We start from the raw sequence: 24,537 nt of genomic DNA on the forward strand, positions 1-24,537 counted from the left end.
TAAAGGTAATTAGCAAACAGCAAGTCCAACATCATATCACAATCACCACCTTCCACACCGCACATTCTGATCGAAAAAGACTCGGAAGTATTGGATAGTATGATGTGTTGCATCATGTCATTTTACATAAATTTGAAGCCGCAATCTTCCACATAATATCCATACTATTTGGAAAGAGAGTTTTCTTGTTGTTTTCAGTGCTATTATACAATAAATTATGGAGGAAAAAAAAACGTAATCCTGTGGAAGCAAGTACGTACTGATACATGTTTCCTACCACCAAAAGAGTAATTTGTTTTATAAACCATATATGATAGCTTCCGGTAGATATTGCTCTGATAGTTAAGAGAAATGGTGAATTGTCCTACTGATTAGGGTAATTTCTCTTCAACCCACTGCTCCCAGGTTTAAACCATCTTACTCCTCTTTAGTGTAGATTAATGTATAGATTCGCTTGTAATAATATATATACATGTGTGTGTATATGATAAGGAATTTACTAATTAAAACTTTGAAAACATATCTAAGTTAAACATTATGAACTTTACCCTTCAGCAAGAGATACGTAAATGTAGTTACCTCAAATCCAAGGGATAATAATTCACTAAAAAATTTGAACTGTTTATCCAAATAAAGTTGCAAACCCTCAAATTCCTATATGTGATTGTGATTGTGTAAATATATATATTTACATACATATATACATGCCAGATAATATTCCTAAAGCCAAATAAACATTATTAACCTTCCATCCGATTAAATTGACTTTCAAGGATTTCTATTTACTTTCCTATTTTCTTATTTATCTTCCCCCAACTATCACCTGCAGTCAGCTTAAAGAATTAAAGGAGAGAGTGCAATTTACATAAGAGCGAGGCTAAGACCCGAAGTGTGGTTTTCAAGTTTGAGTTTACACAACTCAACTAATAAACAGTATTTTTACTCTTAATGGTCGATCGATGTATGGAACAATTCACCAATGTATATATGTACCTGACTCGCTAATTAAATTGGAAGGTTATTTGATGTCAATGGTTAGATGAGACGCGTAATTCTTTCATGCATGCTCACTTACACAGAAAAAAGAAAGATGACATTTAACAGTAGCTTTACAAACGAGAAAAATGCATACATTACACATTTTACTCGACACCAATATTATAGTATGGAATTATGTAATAGCTTATTGCTTTTTTCAGTCTTGATAGCTTATTTAAATTCTGAAAAATGTAATATGGGTTATTCTGTGGTCTTTGCCTGCTAGGTGCTATAAGAATCTGCACTATAACTGTTATGAAATTAAATATATGATCTCATAGCTATTAATTCATCTATTTTCATTACACATGTTTAAACAAATCAACTTCTATCATGATTATAGGTTACTAGAATTTAATGTTATTATTCCTTTTGCGTTTTCCCCTACACAAAATTCCATATGTACATGATACCTGCATCGTCTTCCATTCAGAATTTATGACATGATGAAAGCACTCTTTATAATATCGAACTATATGGAAAGATTGATATCCATATTTATGTAAATATTGATGGATATATCGATATTTATATCGGTTGTCTTCGACATAAATTATAAAAATTTACAATTGGATCGGTATATCAACTCATTTAAATTTAATCGAAATTAGGGAAAATTTTTCAAAAGTTCGAAATCTGCATTGGTTTCCGACAAATTTTCTGTAATGAATCAATAAATATCATTCATATTTATTGATTTTTCTCTATCTCGCTGATATAAGGTGAAGTTTTCAATTCAACTCATCTTCTACATCGATCATTGATTTTTCAGATATTTGACAATTTCGTAGATATTTTAGACATTACATAAAAGTGATGAAGTGAAGGATCATTTGTCTGTTGATATTTCTCTCCTCATCAGGCCTCAATGGACTTTTGGAAGCATGCATGCATATGACTTGAATTTGGGAATTAGTGGATCACTCAAGGGTCTATTCAATCACTTCTAAAAAGATAAGCTGATTAATAGCCAGAATTTATTGACTGGTATGCACTTAGTTCAACTACATATGGATATTGCATATTATATGCATGAGAAGTGACCTTAAACCTTACTAAAAAAAATTTAGGGCTTGGAGGAAAAAAAAAAAAAAAAAGACATTCATCAAGTGGAAAATCATATGTTGTTATGGACTTTTATTTAATTATTTTTTAAATATATGCCCTGAATACTAAGGCTTGTACCCCAAACAAAAAAAAATTGTGCTGGATACAAATATGTTACATCAGCATAAAATCATAAGCAAGGAAAGCTATTTTAGAGTTCAAACCGAAAAATTTCCTTAGTGCAAAGGATGTAGATATAAATCATTAATTTACATATACTAGTTTAGAGGGAAAGTACACAACGATTGAAAATTAAGACACTTAATTTGCTATATTACATTATTCCAAACAGAATAAACATGTACACGAATTACTGATCAGAATGTTTTTCAGGCACTTGTAATTGAGATTTAATGATTCAAGAGAGAAAATTTCCACTTAGAATAGATGGATTATGAGTATTGTTGTCGACCTCCCATGGTTTGCCAAAGAATTGAAAGTCTGCAAACTGTTGGTGCTGCAAATTAAGAGTTATGTGGTGTTGTCAGAAGAAGCCATAGCAAATACTTATTATCGTAGGTTCTAAAAGACACTAAGCGCTAATCGGGCAACGAATTAGGGCCTAGCGCTTAGGCGGATTTAAATAAATCCATTATATTTCGTGCAAATAAGTCTGTTTATACTTAATATATATAATTTCATCATAAACTATAAAATAGAATAACATCCGTATAAAGAAGTATTGGAATATAATGAAAATATAAGGAACAAATATAGTGTGGTCATGTAAGTAATCAATAAGTCTCTTACAATTTATTAGAATAAATTAATAAAAATTGAAAGTTATTTATTTTCTGTTTAAGTGAGTTGCAATCTAGTTAGCTACCTAGGAGGATGCCTTAGCTGGTCTAGGTGGGCGCCTAGATGATCTAGGTAGACGGGTCTGGATGGGCTAAGTGGGCGCCTAGACGGTCTAGGGGGACGCCTCAGCTGGTCTAGGCGGACGTCTTTCTTAAGTTTCAAACGTTTAGGTATTAATCGGAACAGTAACCAACCGTCTATGATCGATTTTTAGATTAGTGATCGTACCTCAATCGACAATACTTGATGCACATTTGTTATAGCATCCACAATATGGCGATTGAGTACGGCTTTTTTCTCTCATAATTTTCAGACATTTTATAATTTGTTGTGAAAATATATACATTAGAGAAGTTGAAACTTGGTGGTGGAAGTTACCTCTTGGGAAATTCCAGTGTTTTGCTGGAGACGAGTGAAAACTGGAGGAGAACTCCACTTTCCCAGTACCACCATAGCATCATGAGTAGTACCATGATCAACAACCATGTCTTGAATATCTCCGGCTTGGGAGCTGCTCAATGGTTCTTCAACCTCATCAGGGTAATCTCGCAGCACCGCCCTTGAATTGGGCTGATCATTAGTAGTACTGGTCATATTGTTGTTGTGAGTTGGTGATTCTTCCTCAGTTTCAAATGGGTTCCAAGAACTCAAACGGCTTGAATTTGTCTGATCATTACTAGGCTTCTTTGACCTCTGCATCTTTTCTCTTGTTCTTTCCCTCGCCCTTGCCCTTGCGTTTTCCCTGGAAGCCTTTGCAAGAGGGTGAAATGCGCTCTTCCTTGATTGCCTGTGGACAATCTTTCTCTCTTTGGCTGAGGGTTTGATCCCGCGGCTTCTTACTTTAACATTACTACTAATGTTAACGTTTGTTGGAGCCTCATCGACGCCGGATAGCACTTCGCACGACTCCGAAGTAGCTGGAGATGTGGTTTTTGCACATCTCACCATGTGTTTGTAGTTGAATTGTCGATGATGATCTCTTGATAGTTTCTTGATTGCAGGTTCCGACTGAATGAGCAACCACTCCACGGTTTTGCTGGGCTTGTCAAACCCCAACGCGTCTTGCAAGCCAAAGAACTTAAGGGCAACTTCGAGGGACAATCTCATCCTACGGTCCCTGGGGCCTCGGGCAGTGTTGATCTTGCTGTGGCGATCTCTCTTGCAAGTCCTCCTTCTCGGGATCTGCGGCTGATCATCCATGTTCATGCGATGGCCCTTTTTGTTGGAATCCCAGTCCACCATTTTTCTATTAACACTAGTAGTAGTGGTCTTCTGATGATCATTGCCTACTACGGTGTTGTCATCAGCGGCAGCAGCAGCAGCTTCCTTCATAAAATAAGGTGGTTCTTGAGACTCGTGAAGTGAAAGCTCAATATGGTCAGGTTCTTGGTGATGGTGTTGCTGATCAAAGAGTAAAACGTCGTCGTCTTCAAACGGAGAGGGGAAGTAGAGCAAAGAAAAAGGAAGGTGTTGATGTTGTTGATGAAGGTTTTCTTCTCCTCCTCCTTGTTGCCTGGAGTTGGGATTGGGGTTGAGAATAGTAAGGGAATTGGGAGTTAATGTAGAATTGTCATGGTGAAATGGCCAGCTATGGAAAATTGATTGATCGACATGAGGATAAGACACGGGTACTAATTCGTTAAGATTGTTGTTGTGTGAGGGAAACATGTTATATCTCCCTCTTAGACTCTTAGCTTGTTTGGTTGCTTTCAATTTCCAAATTAACCCTAGCTAGCTACCATCTATAGTGTACAATTTGTACTCTTGGGGATATCGGCTTACTGATTGTTTGGACTGAAATTAGGCGTTGGGCCTGGCTTGCGCTTTGAGAACGACTTGATGATGAAGCCATTGCCATTGAATGAGATTTCAGTGCACTTGTTTTTCACCTTTCCTGCAAAAGTAGTAAGAGAAATTATAGGAGGACAGCTTTGAGAAAGACAGTCGTGTGTTACTGTATTTACGGCCAGCTGAGCGCTTGAGAAAGACAGCTGCTGCCTGCAGTGCTACTCAGATAGCTATATATGCTTATAATTCATATGTGTATGTATATTGTACGTATTAGTAATATGAATATGTACACCTTTAACTATATGTACTGTATTTATTTGGTTTCCTTTTGTGTTTGCCCGAGAGAGAAAAGGTTATGGCTAGCTAGAAAAAGACATAGACAGAGAGAGAGATCGTACATTTACCATCGATCGTCATGGTTAGGAGATAGAGATGTTGAGAAAGACAGCACAGCAAGAACACCATATGTCCATAGGGGTTGAATATAATCACAGAGCGAGCGAGCGAGAGAGAGAGAGAGAGAGAAGCTATTAAGGAAGTAGCAAGGTAAAGAAGCAAAGGAGAGTAGGGGGCAATTTATTGCAGAGACAAGGAGCTATCTTTTTCTTAGTCTTTTCATCAAAAAGTTGGTTCTACACTTTAGAATATAATGTGTGGAAGCAACTGAGTGGATAGGAAAACACCTGGTACTACTTTCACAAAAGATTTTTCAATGTGTCAGAAACACGTATTAAAACATCATATATTATTATATAATCATATGAAAGTATTTTTTAAATGTTCATTCTATTGTATAATAATATATGATTTTTCATCTTGAATTCCGAGCACACATAAAAATCTTTCTGTTTGCCCCACCTCTTCACGTGGTTTGCACGTTGCCTGGTATAGATTCATTCAAAAGAAAACTTGATATAAATCCAAGTTCTTAGGTATTACTGGATTAAGTCCACTTTGTTGACTTAGGTTTTTTATTATATTTTTATTAAATTATGATAAATGCCATCTTTTATTTATAGGTTTATCTTTTACTTCATTTAAGGATTAAATATAAGAATTAATTATTGTTTCTTCTTTTTCCTTCTGCTAATTCGTATCTTAATTTTTTATTTTAGCTCCATCCCAAGTTAACTGTGTTAACTAATTTATGTTATAGGTATTATATTATATCAACATGTATACTAGTATGAATTTATAAACCTTTGGAAGATGAAATTTCTTTGAATTATTTTCATGGATCATAGGTAGATTAATTTTAGTTATTTTCATTGATGCCTCTATCATATGTTAAATGTATTTTATCAACCTATGGTGCATGTATCATATATGATGATAAATGAATTTTCTTTTAACTATTTTCAAAGTGGTCTAATTTTCATATTTAAATAAACAAATTAAAATTTTAAGTAAATAGTCATAAATTAAGAAATGAAATTAAAATTGAAAAGTAAAAAAAGGGTCTAAATTCAACAACAACAGGATCAAAGTACCCCTTAATTCAATAACCTAGATTCTCTATCAAAGAAAATAAAAAAATAAAGACAGAGACATATACACCACAGTCGCTAGATAGCGTCACACACACACATAAAGATGGAGAGTGGATTTTGTGGTTTGTTTTGGTAAGATTCAACTATAATTAACTTATTTATTTCAATTATAATTTATATGAATATTGTGAGGATATGGAGTGATTTCCCACTCAAAAAGTTTAGTGATCTACATGTCTGTATCGAAAAGTTAAGGTTCATTATAAAACTCATTGGTAGTATGAGGAGTAATTCAATCTCTAATAAATCTTTATAAGGTTTTTCTTTTTAAAGATGTGGTATTCTTTTATCTTCATATCCTCACATGTCCCCTCACATGTTGTGGGTTTTCAAGCCAAACAAGTGGACAACATGAATTGGGTGACGTGGATCATGTGTGCTAGTTGGGTTTCGCACGTGACCCAACCTACTTTGATATTATGAAGAAAGCTGAGGTTCCATCATAAAATTAATTGGCAATATGGAGAGCAACACAACCTCTTATGAGGTTTCATCATAAAATTAATTGGCAGTATGTGGAGCAACACAACCTCTTATAACTTCTTGCAATGTTTCTCCTTTCACCAATATGAGAATCTTTTAACCTTCAAGTCCTCACACATCTCAGAAGTAGAGTTACTTTTTTTATTGCTAATTAATTTTATAGTAAATCTTCAACTAATTCCTTGATAATTATCACAATCAGTTAGCTCATATGAAATACAAAGGTCACACGTGATCTATGCAACCCAATATATGTTGCTTACATGTTTGATTTGGATGTTGCAACACGTAAGAGGTTATGAGAAAATGTTATGTGCTGTCTCACATGAAAAATTAAGCAACCTTATTCTTAGAAAAAGTTAAGTTACTCCTCTATATGTCTCAATCATCATTTAAGTGACATGGCATGCACCATTAATTTTCAATAGTTAGAATAGTCCTTGTATTACTTTGTAATTATATACAACTCACATGAAAGGCCAAACACCATCAAAAGCTAAGCAAAATAAAAGAACAAATCTATGTGTGTTGCTCCAAGTATAGTTAGCTTTTCTCTTTTCTTCTTTTGTGTTTTTCTATACATAATGAATCAATGATACTAATGCATGAAGTATGAACCTCCACGTCTGTCTAACCCTAGAAAGGGAGGACAATTATTTAACTCAAAGGGGCATTACCAACTGTGAGGCCTGCACTCTCATAGGGCAAGTACTCCTTTGACTAGGGCATCTCCGTTCATGTCGCTGTCACCAAAAGGAAGAGAAGCCTCATCTATCCCTCTCTTTCTCTCTCTCTCTCTCACTGAGTATGTCCATGTACGAATGTTCCTGGGTTCCCTCCCATCCCATGCGTTCTTATCGGTTAAGCTTTTTTACGAAATGAAAGCTGAAAAGCTAGCTCTCTCTCTCTATCTCTCTCTCTCTCTCTCTCTCTCTCCCTCCCTCCCTCCCTCCCTCACTGTCAAGAAAAAGTTGCTTATGCTTGTACTTGCCACTGCCCTGTACCAAGACCTTCTAAGAGCCCTAGCCAATGAGAAATAGCCACACAACCAATCCCATCCATCTTATATGAATATGGCAATAATCCTATCGACAATTGAAAGCCCTCTTTGCATTATGTATATATTTATGTACCTACTAATTCCCTTTCTTTCTCAAATTTTATTTCCATTTTTACATGCCGTCCTTCTCCCCACTTATATAAACCACCTCTATCTGTCCCTCTCTCTCTCTCTCTCTCTCTCTCTAGAGTAGCTTTAGCTAAAGCCTGACCTCTTTAGGCTGGCATAATAACAAGGACCACATGATGATGTATACCAGTGCCATGGTTGTTCTAAGGTTGCTTTCAAGGAGGAGATAACTATGAAAGAAAAGGGGGTGACGAGTGTACCACTTCTTAGAGTGGGTGATATATAATGTGAATGTGTACAATAAAACCCTAAAAAGTCCATGGTTATATTGGTTGCTTGTCTAAGTGCTTTCATTTCCTTGCGGACGATGGTCTCTGCCCTGTCTGTACCACCATGTTCAAATCTGTGGTTCAAAACTTACAACCTTAGCTTTCATCACATGAGCCTGCTTTGTCATGAGATTCATTTGGAATATTATCTGGATGTGATCCATAATGTGAGTTTTTGTAGGGGATGTACCATTTACCACAGATAGCAAAGGAATTTGGGGCATTGTGCGGGACAATTTATTGTGCAGTGACTATTTGTGGTAATTATACATTGATTAAAATTTAAAAACTCCACCTCATTTAAGTCCCTGTTAGGTCGATTTCCTGGAGTTTTCTTGTCCCTAAAGTAATTTTACATGTCTAATTTGATTAAGTTGTTACAGCTAAAGCATTTCGAAGGTACTCATATATATATATATATGTCTAATTTGATTAATTTGATTAAGTTGTCATGGGGAAAGAAAGTCCACACGCTTCTTTTTATCCTTATTATGCTTGCTAGTGATGATATCTTTCTAGCCTTTTATAGCATCAATAAATGTGTACATAAATCATGCAGAAGCACTCTAGTGCTAACCAATTATAATACATTAATCCCTACATTTTGTATTTCCGATTAAATACTTCCGAATCATATTTGAGTGATTCATATACATGCAACATCTCTTTCTAACTTAGAGTAGTTTTGACAAGTGATGATTTAGACGTAAATCCAACTTTTTCAACATAGAAAAGGAATAACTAAAAGAAAGGAAATTTTATCATTACGATTCAAACTAAAACTACTTTCTAGCTAGCTAAGGTGGACCGGTGGATTGTACCACATTAACAATATACTATATATTTAAATCCATGAGCCAAGCATGGAGTTATGTATCTGACCCCAAGTTTCTGATTGGTGACATGACGACTTTGTATAGGCATGCGTGCTACCTAATATTCTATGGCCGATGCTGTACCTTCATGCTTCCTGTGCGCAAAGCCCTTGATTTTCTTCTTCCGTAAGCACTTTGTGTTGTTGTTTATCAAGTAGCTAGCTAGGGTTTTTGCATGTCTCACACACACACATATATATCAGCTTCTTTTTAGGGTTTTATTAGATATATAAATAGAAAATTAGATTTTAATTCCTAAATAAAATGAAATTTTAGAAAAATGTTTTATATAAGATTAAAAATTGATTTTAGTCCATAGACTCTATTCAATGCCAACATATGTATTCAATGTCTCCTTTTTTTTTTTTTTTTTTTTTTAAATTTTATCGATTTTAATTTTATGAAAATATTATAAATTTTAATTTTCATTATGGTAAGCATCTTATATAAGAAAATATTTTTGTAGAGATTTTTTGGTACACTTATGTTTTTGCATATTTTCTTATCTGCCACTAATTCATTACAATATATTTAGGTACAAACATTTTGATACACTAAGTATAATATGTTTAGGTACAGACATTTTGATACACTAGTTTAGTATAATATATTTAGGTACCAACATTTCAGTACACTAGTTTAGTATCATATAGTTAGGTACACTTATGTGTCACTAATTCACTACAATAGATTTAGTTACGGACATTTCGGTACACTAATATAGTAAAATATATTATGATACGGACATTTAGGAACACTAATTAAAAATTAATGAACTTAGAGAAAGTTAAATAAAATTAATGAATTAAAATAATAATAAATTTAAAATTTAATGTAATAACATTAAATAAGTTATTTATTAAATATAAAAACAAAAATATAATAGGAATTTGAATTAAGTACACACTAAAATCAATATTCAATCTAACACCAAATTTTTATTAAATTTTAATCTTTTTGAAGAATTAAAGTTCAAAAATCCCATATATAAATTTCCATATAATTTCATGCCAATATTATCTTATATTACAGTAGGCCGGCCCTTGTGTGATTAGATGTTCAAACCAACGGAATAACTTATGAAGATAGTGCCAAGGAGATGCACACAGTTTAGGGTTGGAAAAATTTAGGGTTTTCAGAAAACTTCAGAAATATTATGTATTATGCCTTTGTTCATCAGTATATATAAATATTGAAATTAATGCCCGCAAAAAATTTAAAAATAGATGGTGGGAAGAAATAATGGTCTAAGCAAACTTCTATCTGGACACGTTTTAGCAAAGGATTGGGAAAGAAAAAACAGAAAAACATCCGGATAAGAAAATTATGAAAAGGTTCTTGTCTGCTCAGTACAATTTTTGATCATATATCATGTTTTCTATCACAGACCGAAGACATTTTTCTCTGTGTTTTTATTAAGATTCTCTTTTCCTTTGTTTCTTTGTGGGTCTAATACATTCCTAGGGGATAGGACAAGTTCTTATAAGGCGGGTACAACACAATATCGTTAGCCAAATCATTGAGTAATGTTAGGTAAATTAAATTTTTAAACTAAATTTACAAATTATGTAATGTGTCACAAAATAGGAAATAAGTACGTTAATCAACACTTAAGTAATAATACAGTCATAAACAATAACGTCAGATGGTTTACAAAAGAATAAGGCTAGGAAGACCAAATTTTTAAACTAAATTTGCACCAAAAGGAAATAAACATGTTAATAAACACTTATGTAATAATCCATCATCAGTGTCTATATCGTTTGGTTTCCCTATCATCACCTTTTATAAAATATAATTGAAATAAATGATCTCCCTAGCATTACCTCAAATCATTTTGGACATCTTTACTCAGTTAAATAAGAAATAATGGATATGAGATAAACAATTTGTTTATTTGTCGCGTACTTTCGCTTTTAAGATATTTCATACTCAAACTAACAAGAGTTACCCGCTTTTTCATTCATTTAGTTATTAGTAAATACATGAACACGAATGATATATTCTTTACAATCAATTATTATAAGTAAAAGAAATGCTAAGAAGAGTCTGAAAAATGAAACTCTTCACGAACTCTCTGCCTTTTTTTTTTTTTAGTACAATGTTTTATAATATTTGCACATAAATAATGTTAAACTACGAGATGACAGAAAATTCATAAAAAATCACTTTTAAAAGAATCTCATTAGCATTTCCAAATATGTCCATAAAATTCCAAATTGCCATATTGCTTTCAAAAGCATTGGATCGAGAAATGTCGGCCTTCTTGGGCCGGCCCAGGTCCAACTAACGTTCGAAAACCCCACGCGCCAGATTTCAGCTCCGTACTAAGAACCACAACGAGCGTGGCACACACGCGCGGCTCTCCAAAAGCCCGCGGCCCCTCGGCTCTTTCCCGCCAATCCCCAAACTCCATTAAAGTTCATTTCGTTTTCTTTTGCAAAACCCACACTTTCAGAAACTTTGAGGCGCGAGGAGCTTCCTTTTCTGGTCGGAGAGTTGAAAGCCCTAACAGCGAATCGGCCATGGATGCCAATTTTGAGGACCACAGCAAGCTTCCCGAGCTCAAGCTAGGTAAAGCTTCGCAGAAACCCTAGCTTTGCATTTTTCACTAATTATTTCAGTTATTTTTTTTTGTATATATATACACACACACACATATATTCGTTACAATTCATTTGTATGTATATGTTTCTGTATTTATATAGTTTTTGCAATTTGTTTAGATGCAAAGCAATCTCAAGGGTTTCTCTCATTCTTCAAAACCCTCCCCAATGTGAGTATTCAAAACCCTAGCTGTCTGTTTAATTTCTTGAAATTAAAAGTGATAAAAATCATGTTTTGTTTCTATTTTTGTATTTGTTTATTTATTTATTTGAATGAGTTTGGCTTGAGGTTGAAATAGACTTAAAAATTTAGATTTGATTTCGTTTCATTGCATTTACTTTCCGGTTGACTATTTGGGTTTTGTTCTGTTTATATTTTTGCAGGATTCAAGAGCTATTCGATTGTTTGATCGTCGGGTCAGTTTGTATTCTAGCTTTCTTTTGTGCATTCCCTTATTTTATTATCCCCTTTTCCTCCTCTATTATCTCTATTGGATTCTCGTTATTCTTATTGTAACTGCATTTTGACCAGTTCATGTGACTTGTTATCTCAGGACTACTATACTGCTCATGGTGAAAATGCCACTCTCATCGCAAAGACCTACTACCGTACCACCACTGCTTTACGGCAGTTGGGTAGCGGATCTAATGGCCTATCCAGTGTGAGTGTTAGTAAAAATATGTTTGAGACAATTACACGTGATATACTACTGGAAAGAACAGACCACACTCTTGAGATTTACGAGGGTAGTGGCTCAAGTTGGAGGCTGGTGAAAAGTGGAACGCCTGGAAACCTTGGCAGTTTTGAAGATGTTTTGTTTGCCAACAATGAGATGCAGGATACCCCAGTGGTTGTTGCGCTATTACCTAACTTTCGGGAAAATGGTTGCACAGTTGGGTTAGGATATGTTGATCTAACTAAACGAGTACTTGGATTAGCTGAATTTATTGATGATAGTCACTTTACAAATGTGGAATCGGCTTTAGTTGCACTTGGTTGCAAGGAATGCCTTCTGCCTCTAGAGAGTGGCAAAACTAGCGAAAGTAGAACATTGCATGATGCACTGGGTAGATGTGGTGTGATGTTAACTGAGAGGAAGAAGACTGAATTTAAGATGAGGGATTTGGTTCAGGATCTTAGTCGGCTTGTCAAAGGCTCCATTGAACCAGTTCGAGATTTTGTGTCAGGGTTTGAGTTTGCACCTGGTGCATTAGGGGCATTGCTCTCTTATGCAGAATTACTTGCTGATGAGAGCAATTATGGAAATTATAGCATTCAAAGATATAATCTTGATAGCTATATGAGGTTAGATTCTGCTGCTATGAGGGCACTTAATGTCCTGGAAAGCAAAACCGATGCAAACAAAAATTTCAGTTTGTTTGGTCTTATGAATAGGACTTGTACTGCTGGAATGGGTAAAAGATTACTGCACATGTGGCTAAAACAGCCTTTATTGGATGTAAATGAAATCAACTCGAGGCTAGATTTGGTACAAGCATTTGTGGAGGATCCTGCACTTCGCCAAGATTTGAGGCAGCATCTGAAAAGAATTTCAGACATCGAGCGGCTGATGCACAATCTTGAGAAGAAAAGAGCTGGTTTGCAGCATATTGTGAAACTTTATCAGGTACAATCTATGTCTTATAAGGTTATCTACCGTGTTGAGGTTCTGTTGGTATGATCATATATGAATATTTGTAAAACAAAATGTTAGTATAATGTACTTATCTTATAGGTGTACCTATGCATTTAAGCTGACTCATTTTTCCTTTTCAAGTGCAGTCATGTATAAGACTTCCCTACATTAAGAGTGCCCTAGAACGCTATGATGGACAGTTCTCTTCACTGACCAAGGAAAGGTATTGGGAACCCCTTGAGTTATGGACTGATGATCGCCACTTAAATAAGTTCATTGCTCTGGTGGAAGCTGCTGTTGACCTTGATCAACTTGAGAATGGAGAGTACATGATATCATCTAGTTATGACCCAGCACTGTCTGCACTGAAGGAAGAGCAAGAGTCGTTGGAGCACCAAATACAGAATTTGCACAAACAAACTGCCAATGATCTCGATCTCGCCTTAGATAAGGCTTTAAAATTAGATAAAGGTACACAATTTGGGCATGTTTTCAGAATCACAAAGAAGGAAGAGCCAAAAATACGGAAGAAGCTCACAACACAATTCATTGTCCTGGAAACCCGAAAGGATGGAGTGAAATTTACCAACACAAAGCTTAAAAAGTTAGGGGATCAGTATCAAAGAATAGTTGAAGAGTATAAGAGTTGTCAGAAAGAGCTTGTTAACCGAGTTGTTCAAACTACAACAACTTTCTCTGAGGTAGTATACTTTGCTGTGTTTTGTGCTTGATCCTATTTCTTGTTCTGGATTAAAGGATTTTTCATCACCAGGTGTTCTGGTCTGTAGCTGGGTTGCTCTCTGAATTGGATGTCTTACTTAGTTTTGCTGATTTGGCTTCTAGTTGTCCTACTTCTTACACTAGGCCAGTCATCACGCCACCGGTAATCAGAGACCTTTTGTTTTCTTTCTATTTCTTACGGAATAACAATAATGTTTTTTTAGTCCTTGTTATTACATTGTATATTTTGATAATAATTATTGTGCTATTGGCTATAATAGGATGAAGGGGATATTATATTAGAAGGCAGTAGACATCCCTGTGTGGAGGCTCAGGACTGGGTGAATTTTATACCCAACGATTGTAAACTTGTGAGTATTTGTGAACCCAGGAAAAACAAATTAAAAAGAACAAGATATTGGTGAATTTATAAGTTGGATGGGTTCTTATGTGCTTGTTACTATTTCTGCTGATTAGGTGAGAGGAAAGAGTTGGTTCCAAATCATCACAGGTCCCAATATGGGTGGTAAATCAACATTTATCCGACAGGTGTGATTTTAATGACTTCGTCAAATGCTTCTTCTGCTGCTTCCATAACTTTCCATGCAACTATTACATTCTTGCACTTGATATGTGGCTCGTGTCACCGAATTGGACACCCCACATCCATGCTCAATTCCAAATGCTTTAATCACTATTAACAAGTGACTGAATTTTCTTTACACTGGTAGGTTGGTGTGAATATTCTGATGGCACAAGTTGGTTGTTTCGTTCCTTGTGACTCAGCTAGCATTTCTGTTCGTGATTGCATTTTTGCTCGGGTGGGAGCTGGTGACTGCCAAGTGAGTTTCCTGGCATATTCTCTTGAAGTTTGAACTTCTTTTTATGATATTTAAATGATCTTTTAGTTCTCTGTAGTCTTCTTATCTTCCGGTGGAGATTTTTCTTTCCATTTTGGAAATTTAATTGTGTTTCTTCTTCTTTCTAGCTACGTGGAGTTTCTACCTTTATGCAAGAAATGCTTGAGACTGCATCTATACTGAAAGGAGCAACAGACAAGTCACTAATAATTATTGACGAGTTAGGCCGGGGGACTTCAACTTATGATGGATTCGGTTAGTTTCTCTTGAACCTTCTTTTTTTCCAATGTATTTGATACTGCCATTGTTTTATATTACAGTTTTGTTAATGCATGATACATTTAGTTACACGCGATAGAAATGTTCACAGCTTTGTCTTATCAATATTTGCTTTGGTGCTCAGGTTTAGCTTGGGCCATTTGTGACCACCTTGTTGAAGTGATTAAAGCACCTACCTTATTCGCAACCCACTTTCATGAATTAACTGCATTAGCACATGAAAATGTCGTTGAGGACACTAATATGAAGCAAATTGTTGGCGTTGCAAACTATCATGTTAGTGCACATATTGACTCATCAAGCCGCAAGTTGACTATGCTGTACAAGGTAGATGTATTTTCTAGTTATTGTCTTTTCCAGAATCTCATGTAGTTGATTTGGAGGGAGATGTCATGTACTTATGTTTGCGATTAAGCTCTATAATGTTTCTTCTATCTTCTCTTCGTGTTTATGCTAGTGCATGCGATCTTGGTTGTGCAAAACTGAACTCACTCATTTTCTTGTTTTGATCATACTTTCCAGGTTGAGCCAGGGGCTTGTGATCAAAGTTTCGGTATTCAAGTTGCAGAGTTTGCGAACTTTCCTGAAAGTGTTGTTTCCCTTGCTCGAGAAAAAGCTGCTGAACTGGAGGATTTCTCTGCTACTACAGTCACGCCAAATGATGCTACAGAAGAGGTGATGACCATATCTTTGAATAATTAACAACAACGCTATAACTTCTTGTGCTGCCTTACACTGGTGTTTGATGATACAAATATGTTGCACATTGACTTCTTTGAACTCGGATGCATAGAGTACTAGTAGGAATTGCATTGCACTATTAGATCGATACATTGCTCACAGGCACAGGACCGCAACACTGGTATAGAAACTTTAAGCATCGTTCTTTCCGCACTTGATTATCACAATAAACAAGTCAAGATGTATTTAGCAAAGAGAATTGATCTGGATTTTGTAATCTTTGGATTTTATCAATAAAAGGTGTCTGATTGAAAAATCTTGGTTTACAGGTTGGTTTGAAGCGCAAGAGAGAGCACGACTCTGGTGATATGTCTAAAGGAGCTGCTCGGGCGCACAAGTTTCTGGAGGAGTTTTCTAATCTGCCATTGGAGACAATGGATTTACAGCAGGCTCTGCAAAAAGTTAGCAAGATGAAGGATGAGTTGCAGAAGGATGCAGCTAATTCCCAATGGCTCCAGCAGTTTTTCTAGTCCTTCAGATGGAGGGACGGTAATTTATGTTGTGAGATGCATGTAAAGCTTGTTTTGTGTGTATGTTTTGGGATGTATGCAAATGCAACGGCGCCAAACATATTTCGGCCTTGTTTTGGTTATTATGGGCTGGGCCCTCTGGCGAGGAGATCCAAGAGCCCGACAGTTGGATCATTTGACGGGCTGTGTTTGTCAGTTCATACTTTTGTTTGGAACTGTTCTTGAAAAAGTTAAAAGTAGGAGTGGGGTAGTAATTCGTGTTCTGGAATTTGAAATCCTCTCTGGATTTCACTTCTCGGAATCCGGATCTTTATTTTGTGTGAGGTGAGACGATGAAATGAATTAATAGGAACTGCATGATTCAATTTGGTTAGTCTGAATTTCATGGTCCTTGGTGTTCAATTCAGAGTATATTGGTACGTTTAAGATAAATATCATGCATGGTTTTTTTTTTTTTTTTTTTTTTTAACCATTTAGTACTACGATCTAGTGGTATTTCTCTTAATTTATGAATTAAAAATTTTATGTTTGATTCTTATCATTTGAATCTGATGCTTATCCATTGCTAATAATCTCACAGCTGCACGACAACAAATTCATTTTTTAAACACGGGAAGTTGAGGGAGGAGATAAGGTATCCTGACCACGTGGGCTGAAACAATTGGACAATTGAAGTTGTACGTGCTTGGGGCTGTCACTCCAATATAATTGTACGTGCTTGGTGTCATATCATTCTCCATTTGGACCATCCTTGAACCACCACATTTAACCACCAAAACGGAGGGTATCGTTAGTGGAGAAGGATTATCTTCTTTATTTTATTTTATTATTTTATTTTTTTTTAACAACGAATAAGTCACGTTAATATTTTATATTAATTTTTTTTTATAAAAAGAGAGATAAAATACAATATGTGAGAGGAGAGAATAAAAGAGGATAAAAAAAGAAAGAAAGAGAATCTTAATCCATCGTTAATACCTCGATTAGCCAAATAATCGGCTACAATATTCGCAGTAGTGATTTTCACTCGCGTTTTCTCTTTTACACTCACCCGTATCTCTCTTGCCAAGACTCATTATTAAGTGATGTACGATGCTGGAGTTAAAACCAAAATTGGTAAAAATAATACGTAGATTCGAAGAAGATTAAACCAAGATCCTCTTTTAAAAACATTAAAAGAAAGAAATTAATTACCAAATCCGAACGCGAGATTGATGATATACGAACAGTGGTGAATCTAAATCATAGAAGGAAAGCGATCCAATTTTAAGATTTGTTTTTTCCTTCATGGGCTGGATTGGATAAGATAATATGGATATTGTACCTTTAACTTTTAGCATACCTACCAAACTTTCAGGGGTAAAATGGACCGCACAATCCGGGTGCCGGAATCGGAAAGAGCTTGGTCGGAGCAGGCGGCGCCGGCCGTTTCCGCCGCAGTACCGTCACTTTGCCGTGGAGGGGAAGCAAACAATATCCGTAACTTTATTTATTTATTTATTTTCAGAGGAGAGAGAGTAAATGCGATTTGTTTTTTATTCATGAAAGAAAGGAGACACGAAAGAGAGGAAGGAGAGAGAATATTTCTTGGCCCTGTCATTTCAATGGCGCCTACTGGAACAGCAACGTCTCTCTGAAATTTCTCACAATCTGAAGTCTCGGCTCGCAGCGAACGACGTCATTTTACGGTGATGATGAACTGGTGGAGAGTGTTGAAGTCCGTGCAGGCCCTGGCGGCCCACAGCCTCCTCTTCTCCTTCACGCTACTGCTCGTTCTCAAGCTGGACGGCTTCGCCGCTTCCTACTCTTGGTGGTCCGTTTACTCTCTCTCTCTTCTCTGTTTTCAGCTGTATTTTTGTTTAATTTGAATGGAATTGTCTAATTTTTAGGGTGGGAAAGTTTGGGAAAATTTTTGTTTGATTGATGAGGCAGGTGATGGGGTTTGTTTGGCTTGATGGAAAATTGGTTTGCATGTGAACGGTGTAAATTTTATTGAGAAGAAAAGGAAACAAATTTGAATTTTTGTTGTAATTGGTGAGAAAATGAAATTAGAAAGTGTGTAATTTGGTGGAGAGATGGCAGCTGGTGTGAAAAAAGTGAGATAAAAAGACTAACTTGATGATATTTACAGTGGAGAAAGGAATTGGTTTTCTTAGAGATTGGGAAATTAGTTCACTGGTGGCATAGGTAGCACAGGTTTAGGATCAAGGAGGGTTCTTTAATACGAACGGGATTCGAAATTTTTGTTGTTACAGATGAAGGGTTATTGTCCGTGTTCTATTCGTTCTGCGTTTTAATTAACATACGAATTATTTGGTTAGAACTCTGAAGAAAATAGATAAGAGCTTGTATTGAACTGTTTCGTGCCAATGGTAAGAACACCCGTTGCCCATTTTGTGTGCTACGTACATTAGGAATCAGTCTTCCAACTGATAGCGGTATTGGCACCTCCTGGAAGAGATTTCGTTGTGAAAGTGAGATGGAGAATAGGTGACTTTCATTTAATTAGAAGTTTAGAACCACCACCCGAGGGCATGTGTCTTCTTAGTATCAATCACTTTGATTCGTTTCTGAATGTGTTGTGTTTTGGTTGCAGGATAATTTTCTTTCCACTTTGGATATTTCATGCAGTTGTTGCCCGAGGAAGATTCTCACTACCTGCTCCTTCAGTTCCACACAGTCGTCTTGTATGTCTTTGTATTTCGTTACAATTCAGTAGATTATTTTCACTACACTAAAATTTATCATAAAAAATTGTGAATATGCACCACTAAGATCTTCTCTGTTGTACAGTGGGCACCATGTCATACTATTGCCGCCACACCGTTGCTAGTTGCATTTGAGTTGCTCCTTTGTATATATCTTGAAAGTGTTTCCGGTATGCACCCAACTTCTTTCTTTTTATCCTTGAAAAAATAGTTTTTGGGACTGATGCCTACGTTCATGTGTGGGAAATGTATGTTGGGACTGATGCCTACTTTCATGTGTGGGAAATCTATGCAGAAGATGTTGAACAGAATGAACTTTATTTATTTTTCTTTTAATGCATCAAACTGTCAACTCCATAATGGAATGAGTCCTAGTCTACGATGCACAGATATGGCAGTTCTGTCGCGTATCACGTATTGGATACGCGAATGGATACAATATGCCTCCGATACGGTCGGATACGCATTGGATACGTATCTGGATTGACGGATACAGCGTTTGACAGATGAATACGGGTATCCGACAGTTTGGATATGGTTATCCCTGCCATGGCCTTTGACACAATCTGGTGGAAGAAGGCCTCACAAAGAAGATGACGCAATCTGGTGGAAGGAGACCATGCGAAGAAGGTGATGCGATCTGGTGGAAGAAGGCCTAGCACTGAGATGACGTGATCTGGTGGAAGGTGGCCTTGCGAAGAAGATGATGTGATATGGTGGGAGGTCGACATGCCATTTCGTTTGTTTCTGTAGAGAAAATCGACACCACATTATTTCTTTTATTATTTTTTTAGGGTTTAAATGGGACTAAAGCTCAAAACTAACAAAACCACATAGCCCACCAGATCTACACCACTACCATCCTTTCCTTTTGAGAGTTCGTATTATATAAATTTAGATTTGGATGATTTTTTTTATTTTTATTGTTATTTAAATATATGTTTTATTGTTATTTAAATATATGTTTTATTATATAAGTTGCCGTATTATCGTGTCTTCATTTTCAGAAATTTGACGTATGCCCGTGTCGTGTCATGTCGTATCCTTGTGTCTGTGTTCATGCATGGTAGGTCCTAGTGCAAGACCCTGATTAGTTATCTCTTGTGCAGTTCATGGTTTTGCAGCTGTCAACTTGAAGGTTGTCTTTCTACCCTTACTGGCATTCGAAATAATTATTCTAATTGACAATTTCAGGTATCTCTTTTGACATACATTATTCCGTTGTATCTCATCTTTTAGTATAACAGATCACTGCTTATTTTTATTGGGAGAACATATCAAAAACATATTATATAATTAAGAATACGGAAATATGTATTCTGTTAATCATACCCTCCCCTGTCACTTTCCTTTTCCCCCCTAGAAATGCTCTAGTGTAGTGGGTGTATTCTGCCGATTTTAATCGATATTCATTTCTTTAACAGGATGTGCAGGGCTCTAATGCCAGGGGATGATGAAAGCATGAGTGATGAGGCAATATGGGAGACACTTCCTGTAAGTTTTATTTCATTAGTTGATGAACTGTCCAAGGATTAACAAACTTTTTCATACCATCATTAATGTGCGTAGTAGATAGTGTTGTAGAGATGATAGCAATGGTTAGCTTTTCCTACAAGATTTCCAAAAGTTTCTTGCCATAGTTCTCAAGTGGAAATGAATAGTTTTCCTATGATATTTCTTGCATTTTTGTTTTATCCTTTTCTGCCTGGTCCATTTTTCTTGTCCAAACTTACTATTTCTGTAATGACATCATCATGGCATGTCTATTTATGTTATCTTTAACTTTCAGATATAGTGGGAAAATAGTTTCACTTGAGGGTGGTTTTTACTATTTAGTAAGTATTAATTTAATATTTGATGTGAGCGTATGAAGTGCCTTTTGAAATTCCCTCCTGTCTTACTTTCTGTTCAACTTAAACGTCTGTTTTACCTATTTTTAGAAAGTCAATTTTGGAAAGTGCCACTAATGTTTTCCAAATGTATTTCCTGTAGCATTTCTGGGTAGCAATCTCCATGGTTTTCTTTGTTGCTGCTACAGTGTTCACCCTGCTTAAGTTATGCGGTAATTTCTGTAACTCCTTGCTGTCAAATGTAACAATGAAAAATGCCTTCAAATTGGTGTCTTCTCTCATTACTCATCTGTAATATCCTTTCTCTAGATAGTCTAATTGATCCATAGAATTATCATCTTATATATGTATACTTACATATAGAATTCTCACTGTATACATGCATATATGTATGTGGTGGGGAGGGGAGAGAGAGTCCAAAGGAGTGTTTTAATGTTCGCTAATTGAGATCTATCTCATATGAAATGTGCAGGTGATGTAGGTGCTCTTGGTTGGTGGGACTTATTTATAAATTTTGGGTACAGTTTCTGTGCCTCTTGTGCCTATATATCCTATTCCGCATGTACATTTTCTGGTGCTTGCTTTTATATATAAATTAAAGATCTGCTCCTATTTTGGTTGACTAAGAAGTGCATATATTTCACAGTATTGCAGAATGCTTTGCCTTTCTTGTCTGTACAAAGTGGTCTAATCCAGTGATTCATAGAAGTGCTCATTCAAGAGAAGCTACTTCATCTTCTACAACTATTAGATATCTTGACTGGAATAGCGGTTTAGTAGTTTCAGCAGAAGAGGATCAAAATCAAGATAGAATGTGTGGTCTGCAAGATATTGGTGGGCATCTTATGAAAATTCCAGTGATTGGTTTTCAAGTTCTCCTTTGTATGCGCCTTGAGGTATGTCACGTTTCTGGGTTGTGGTTCATGGCTACATTTTGGAGAATCTTATTAACTAACCTTCTGTAACTTCAAATTTCAGGGAACTCCAGCAAATGCTAGACATATCCCACTTCTAGTTCTCTTCTCTCCTCTTTTTTTACTCCAAGGCGCCGGTGTACTATTGTCTGCATGTAGGTTGGTGGAGAAAATTGTACTTTTGTTGCGTACTGGGGCTGGCACCGGATTATATTTTAGAGTTTCTTCAAGAGCTCATGACTGCTTCGGGTTTTTGCACCGTGGTTCTAGGTAGGAAGTTTTTGTTTTTTGTTTTTTGTTAATCAACTCTTCCCTGTTCTGAAAGGATCTTTAATAAGAAGATTTCAACCCATTGGATTTATATAAGCAGTAAGAGCAGTGAATATCCTATGGAATGATAAAAATTGTTTACTGCAGGCTACTGGGCTGGTGGTCGATTGATGAAAGAAGTCGAGAAGAAGATGCCAGACTGTTTCATGAGGGGGCTTCAGGGTTAGTATTGTTCTTGTCTTCTATGTTCTCTGGGAAATAATTTATTCAAATGTGTTACAGTTTGCAGTTTGAACTATCTTCGGGTAATTAACAAATTCATAAAACTTCTAGATGTAGCGTTTCTGACATTTGTATATTTGATTCCTAAAATGCAGATATAACACTTTTTCTGGTTATCCACCTGAGATAGTGAAGAAAATGCCCAAGAAGGATCTCACTGAGGAGGTGATCATAGCGCCTTCGTTTTTGTTGCTTTTGGCTAGCATTATGATTTGTATCAGTCCAAAAAATAATTAAATTACAATTTGTATGTGTATTGGCCAATTTTTTTCCTCTCCCTCCTTTATGTTGTTAATATTGTTTGTGATCATCTAAAATTATCAGGTATGGAGACTTCAAGCAGCTCTTGGTGAACAGACAGAAATCACCAAGTACAGCCAGCAGGAGTACGAAAGACTTCAAAATGTAATCTAATCTCCATCCGTAACTAGTTGTAGCGCATGCGCATGTGTTATTTCATTTTCAGAATCTGGAGATCTTCGATTGTGATTGAAATTTTCTATGATACTCTACTGCTCAGGAAAAAGTGTTATGTCGCGTTTGCTTCGAGGGAGAGATCAGTGTGGTCCTGCTACCATGTCGACATCGTGTCCTTTGCAGGTACAATCGTATTTTGCTATGCTTTTTTGTCAATTTGATATAGATGTATTCGTGCTCATTGTTTTTCAATATCGTGCAGTTCCTGCTCTGACAAGTGTAAAAAGTGCCCGATATGCCGTGAATCAATCGAGAAGCGCTTACCTGTCTATGATGTTTAGGTTTAAATCCTCCCTGCATCGAATTTTGTTTACAATATGGAACTGGGGTACATAGAGCGGGACGATAACCTTGATTCAGCACATGTTCTGAACACAGATTATACTGCAACTTCCATGGAGTTTTTCTGGTGCTAGTTAAGCAAAGCAAAGGATTATAGGAGATGCAGGATGTGCAGTCTCTTTTACTAAAACTGAGTAGCTTTTTTCTCTCAGTTTTTCTACCTTGTGCAACTGTAAATATAGAGGTGAAATTACTATCATAACAAGTAAGTTTTCGTATGCGATATGGTAGCATGGATGACGTTAATATTCCGGGAAATTAATACAAAAGATGGAGGTCATTTCATAGGAGATTTGAGAAAAAAGTATTTCGTTTAAAATTTTTACTTTATACACATTTTTTTTAGTTTCCGACAGTTGAATTGAAAGAAACGAAGTTGCAGCATTCTATCTTTTCTCATGATTTCATTCAATACAAAAATATACCGTCAATCATAAGTGAGTATTACGAGGATAAATTCTATATATACTAAAACTAAGTTAAGGAGCTTCACTGTTTCTAATCACAGTGAAAGAATGGAAATACCCCAATTTACTGTTTAATTTTAGCATACTTGAAGCCGGTATGCTATGCCATCAGCTGCCTCTAATTTTGTAAACCGTTAATACTATCTTAAAATTGAAATTATGAATCCTTGTAATTGAAATGCCAATGATTTGAAGCTCGTGATTGAATTATTACAGTTCATAAGACGTATTGAATACCTTTTTTCGAACCGTCTCTCGCAGCGGAATCACTGCCACCAACAGCTCTGGCGGCGCAGTTCGTCGTTGTCCAGTATTCCTCCAAAATTCCACTATCTCTCGTTGCTCTCTCCGACTCAGTGCGTCTCTATTCTTCCAGGTACACCCATATCTATATCCCAAACGACTCCTTATATGTATCTATTTGTTAGAGAAGGCTTTTGCCCTTTGGGTGCAATTTTATCTGCTCTCTGCATTGGATTTGATGTCTTCTCGGTCCTTATTTTTTTGTCCAGCAATGGAGCTTGTATTATCGCTTGAGAAATTGGCAAATGAAAGCTGCTTCTCGGTCCTTATATTTTATGTTCTGCTTTTACCTTTGTAGGTGGAGGCCATCAGGAAAATATCTGAATATGTTGCTCAACTAAGGACCCTTTGCAAAGGGCACGGTAGGAACCCATAATTCAATTTCGTTGCCATCTTTATCTTACGTTTTACTTATCCGATTTCATTTTCCGTTTCTTTAAGCCCAGCCGCTGCTTAAGAGCAACTCCAGCATGAGGAAGGCCCCTAGGGCAACTTCCTATTCAATCCC

At 36.1% G+C, this 24,537-nt stretch overlaps 3 protein-coding genes across 3 annotated transcripts; 2 read left to right on the top strand and 1 right to left on the bottom strand.

The window, feature by feature from the left end:
* Positions 1 to 2,209: 2,209 nt before the first annotated feature.
* LOC137711661 (transcription factor TCP12-like) lies at positions 2,210 to 4,796 on the bottom strand. Its single transcript, XM_068450916.1, has 2 exons — positions 3,325 to 4,796; positions 2,210 to 2,602 (listed from the first exon to the last, which is right to left on the bottom strand). Exons 1-2 carry the CDS (start codon positions 4,612 to 4,614, stop codon positions 2,504 to 2,506), a joined length of 1,389 nt encoding a protein of 462 aa, XP_068307017.1. The 5' UTR covers positions 4,615 to 4,796; the 3' UTR covers positions 2,210 to 2,503.
* Positions 4,797 to 11,497: 6,701 nt separating this feature from the next.
* Positions 11,498 to 16,842, top strand: LOC137710812 (DNA mismatch repair protein MSH2-like). The gene is made up of 13 exons (XM_068449947.1): positions 11,498 to 11,677; positions 11,830 to 11,879; positions 12,094 to 12,126; positions 12,264 to 13,337; positions 13,493 to 14,047; positions 14,119 to 14,229; positions 14,348 to 14,437; positions 14,544 to 14,615; positions 14,798 to 14,908; positions 15,055 to 15,181; positions 15,330 to 15,532; positions 15,728 to 15,880; positions 16,216 to 16,842. The coding sequence occupies exons 1-13, from the start codon at positions 11,629 to 11,631 to the stop codon at positions 16,414 to 16,416; spliced, it is 2,829 nt and encodes a 942-aa protein (XP_068306048.1). The 5' UTR covers positions 11,498 to 11,628; the 3' UTR covers positions 16,417 to 16,842.
* A 702-nt stretch (positions 16,843 to 17,544) lies between these two features.
* Positions 17,545 to 23,590, top strand: LOC137710876 (uncharacterized). Its single transcript, XM_068450030.1, has 14 exons — positions 17,545 to 18,229; positions 19,013 to 19,103; positions 19,210 to 19,294; positions 20,234 to 20,318; positions 20,549 to 20,618; positions 21,117 to 21,186; positions 21,447 to 21,492; positions 21,621 to 21,870; positions 21,953 to 22,158; positions 22,306 to 22,380; positions 22,536 to 22,605; positions 22,765 to 22,845; positions 22,961 to 23,040; positions 23,120 to 23,590. Exons 1-14 carry the CDS (start codon positions 18,108 to 18,110, stop codon positions 23,196 to 23,198), a joined length of 1,410 nt encoding a protein of 469 aa, XP_068306131.1. The 5' UTR covers positions 17,545 to 18,107; the 3' UTR covers positions 23,199 to 23,590.
* Positions 23,591 to 24,537: the final 947 nt, after the last annotated feature.

This window comes from Pyrus communis, chromosome 12, assembly GCF_963583255.1.
Source record: "Pyrus communis chromosome 12, drPyrComm1.1, whole genome shotgun sequence".
In the NCBI taxonomy this organism is placed as follows: domain Eukaryota; kingdom Viridiplantae; phylum Streptophyta; class Magnoliopsida; order Rosales; family Rosaceae; genus Pyrus; species Pyrus communis.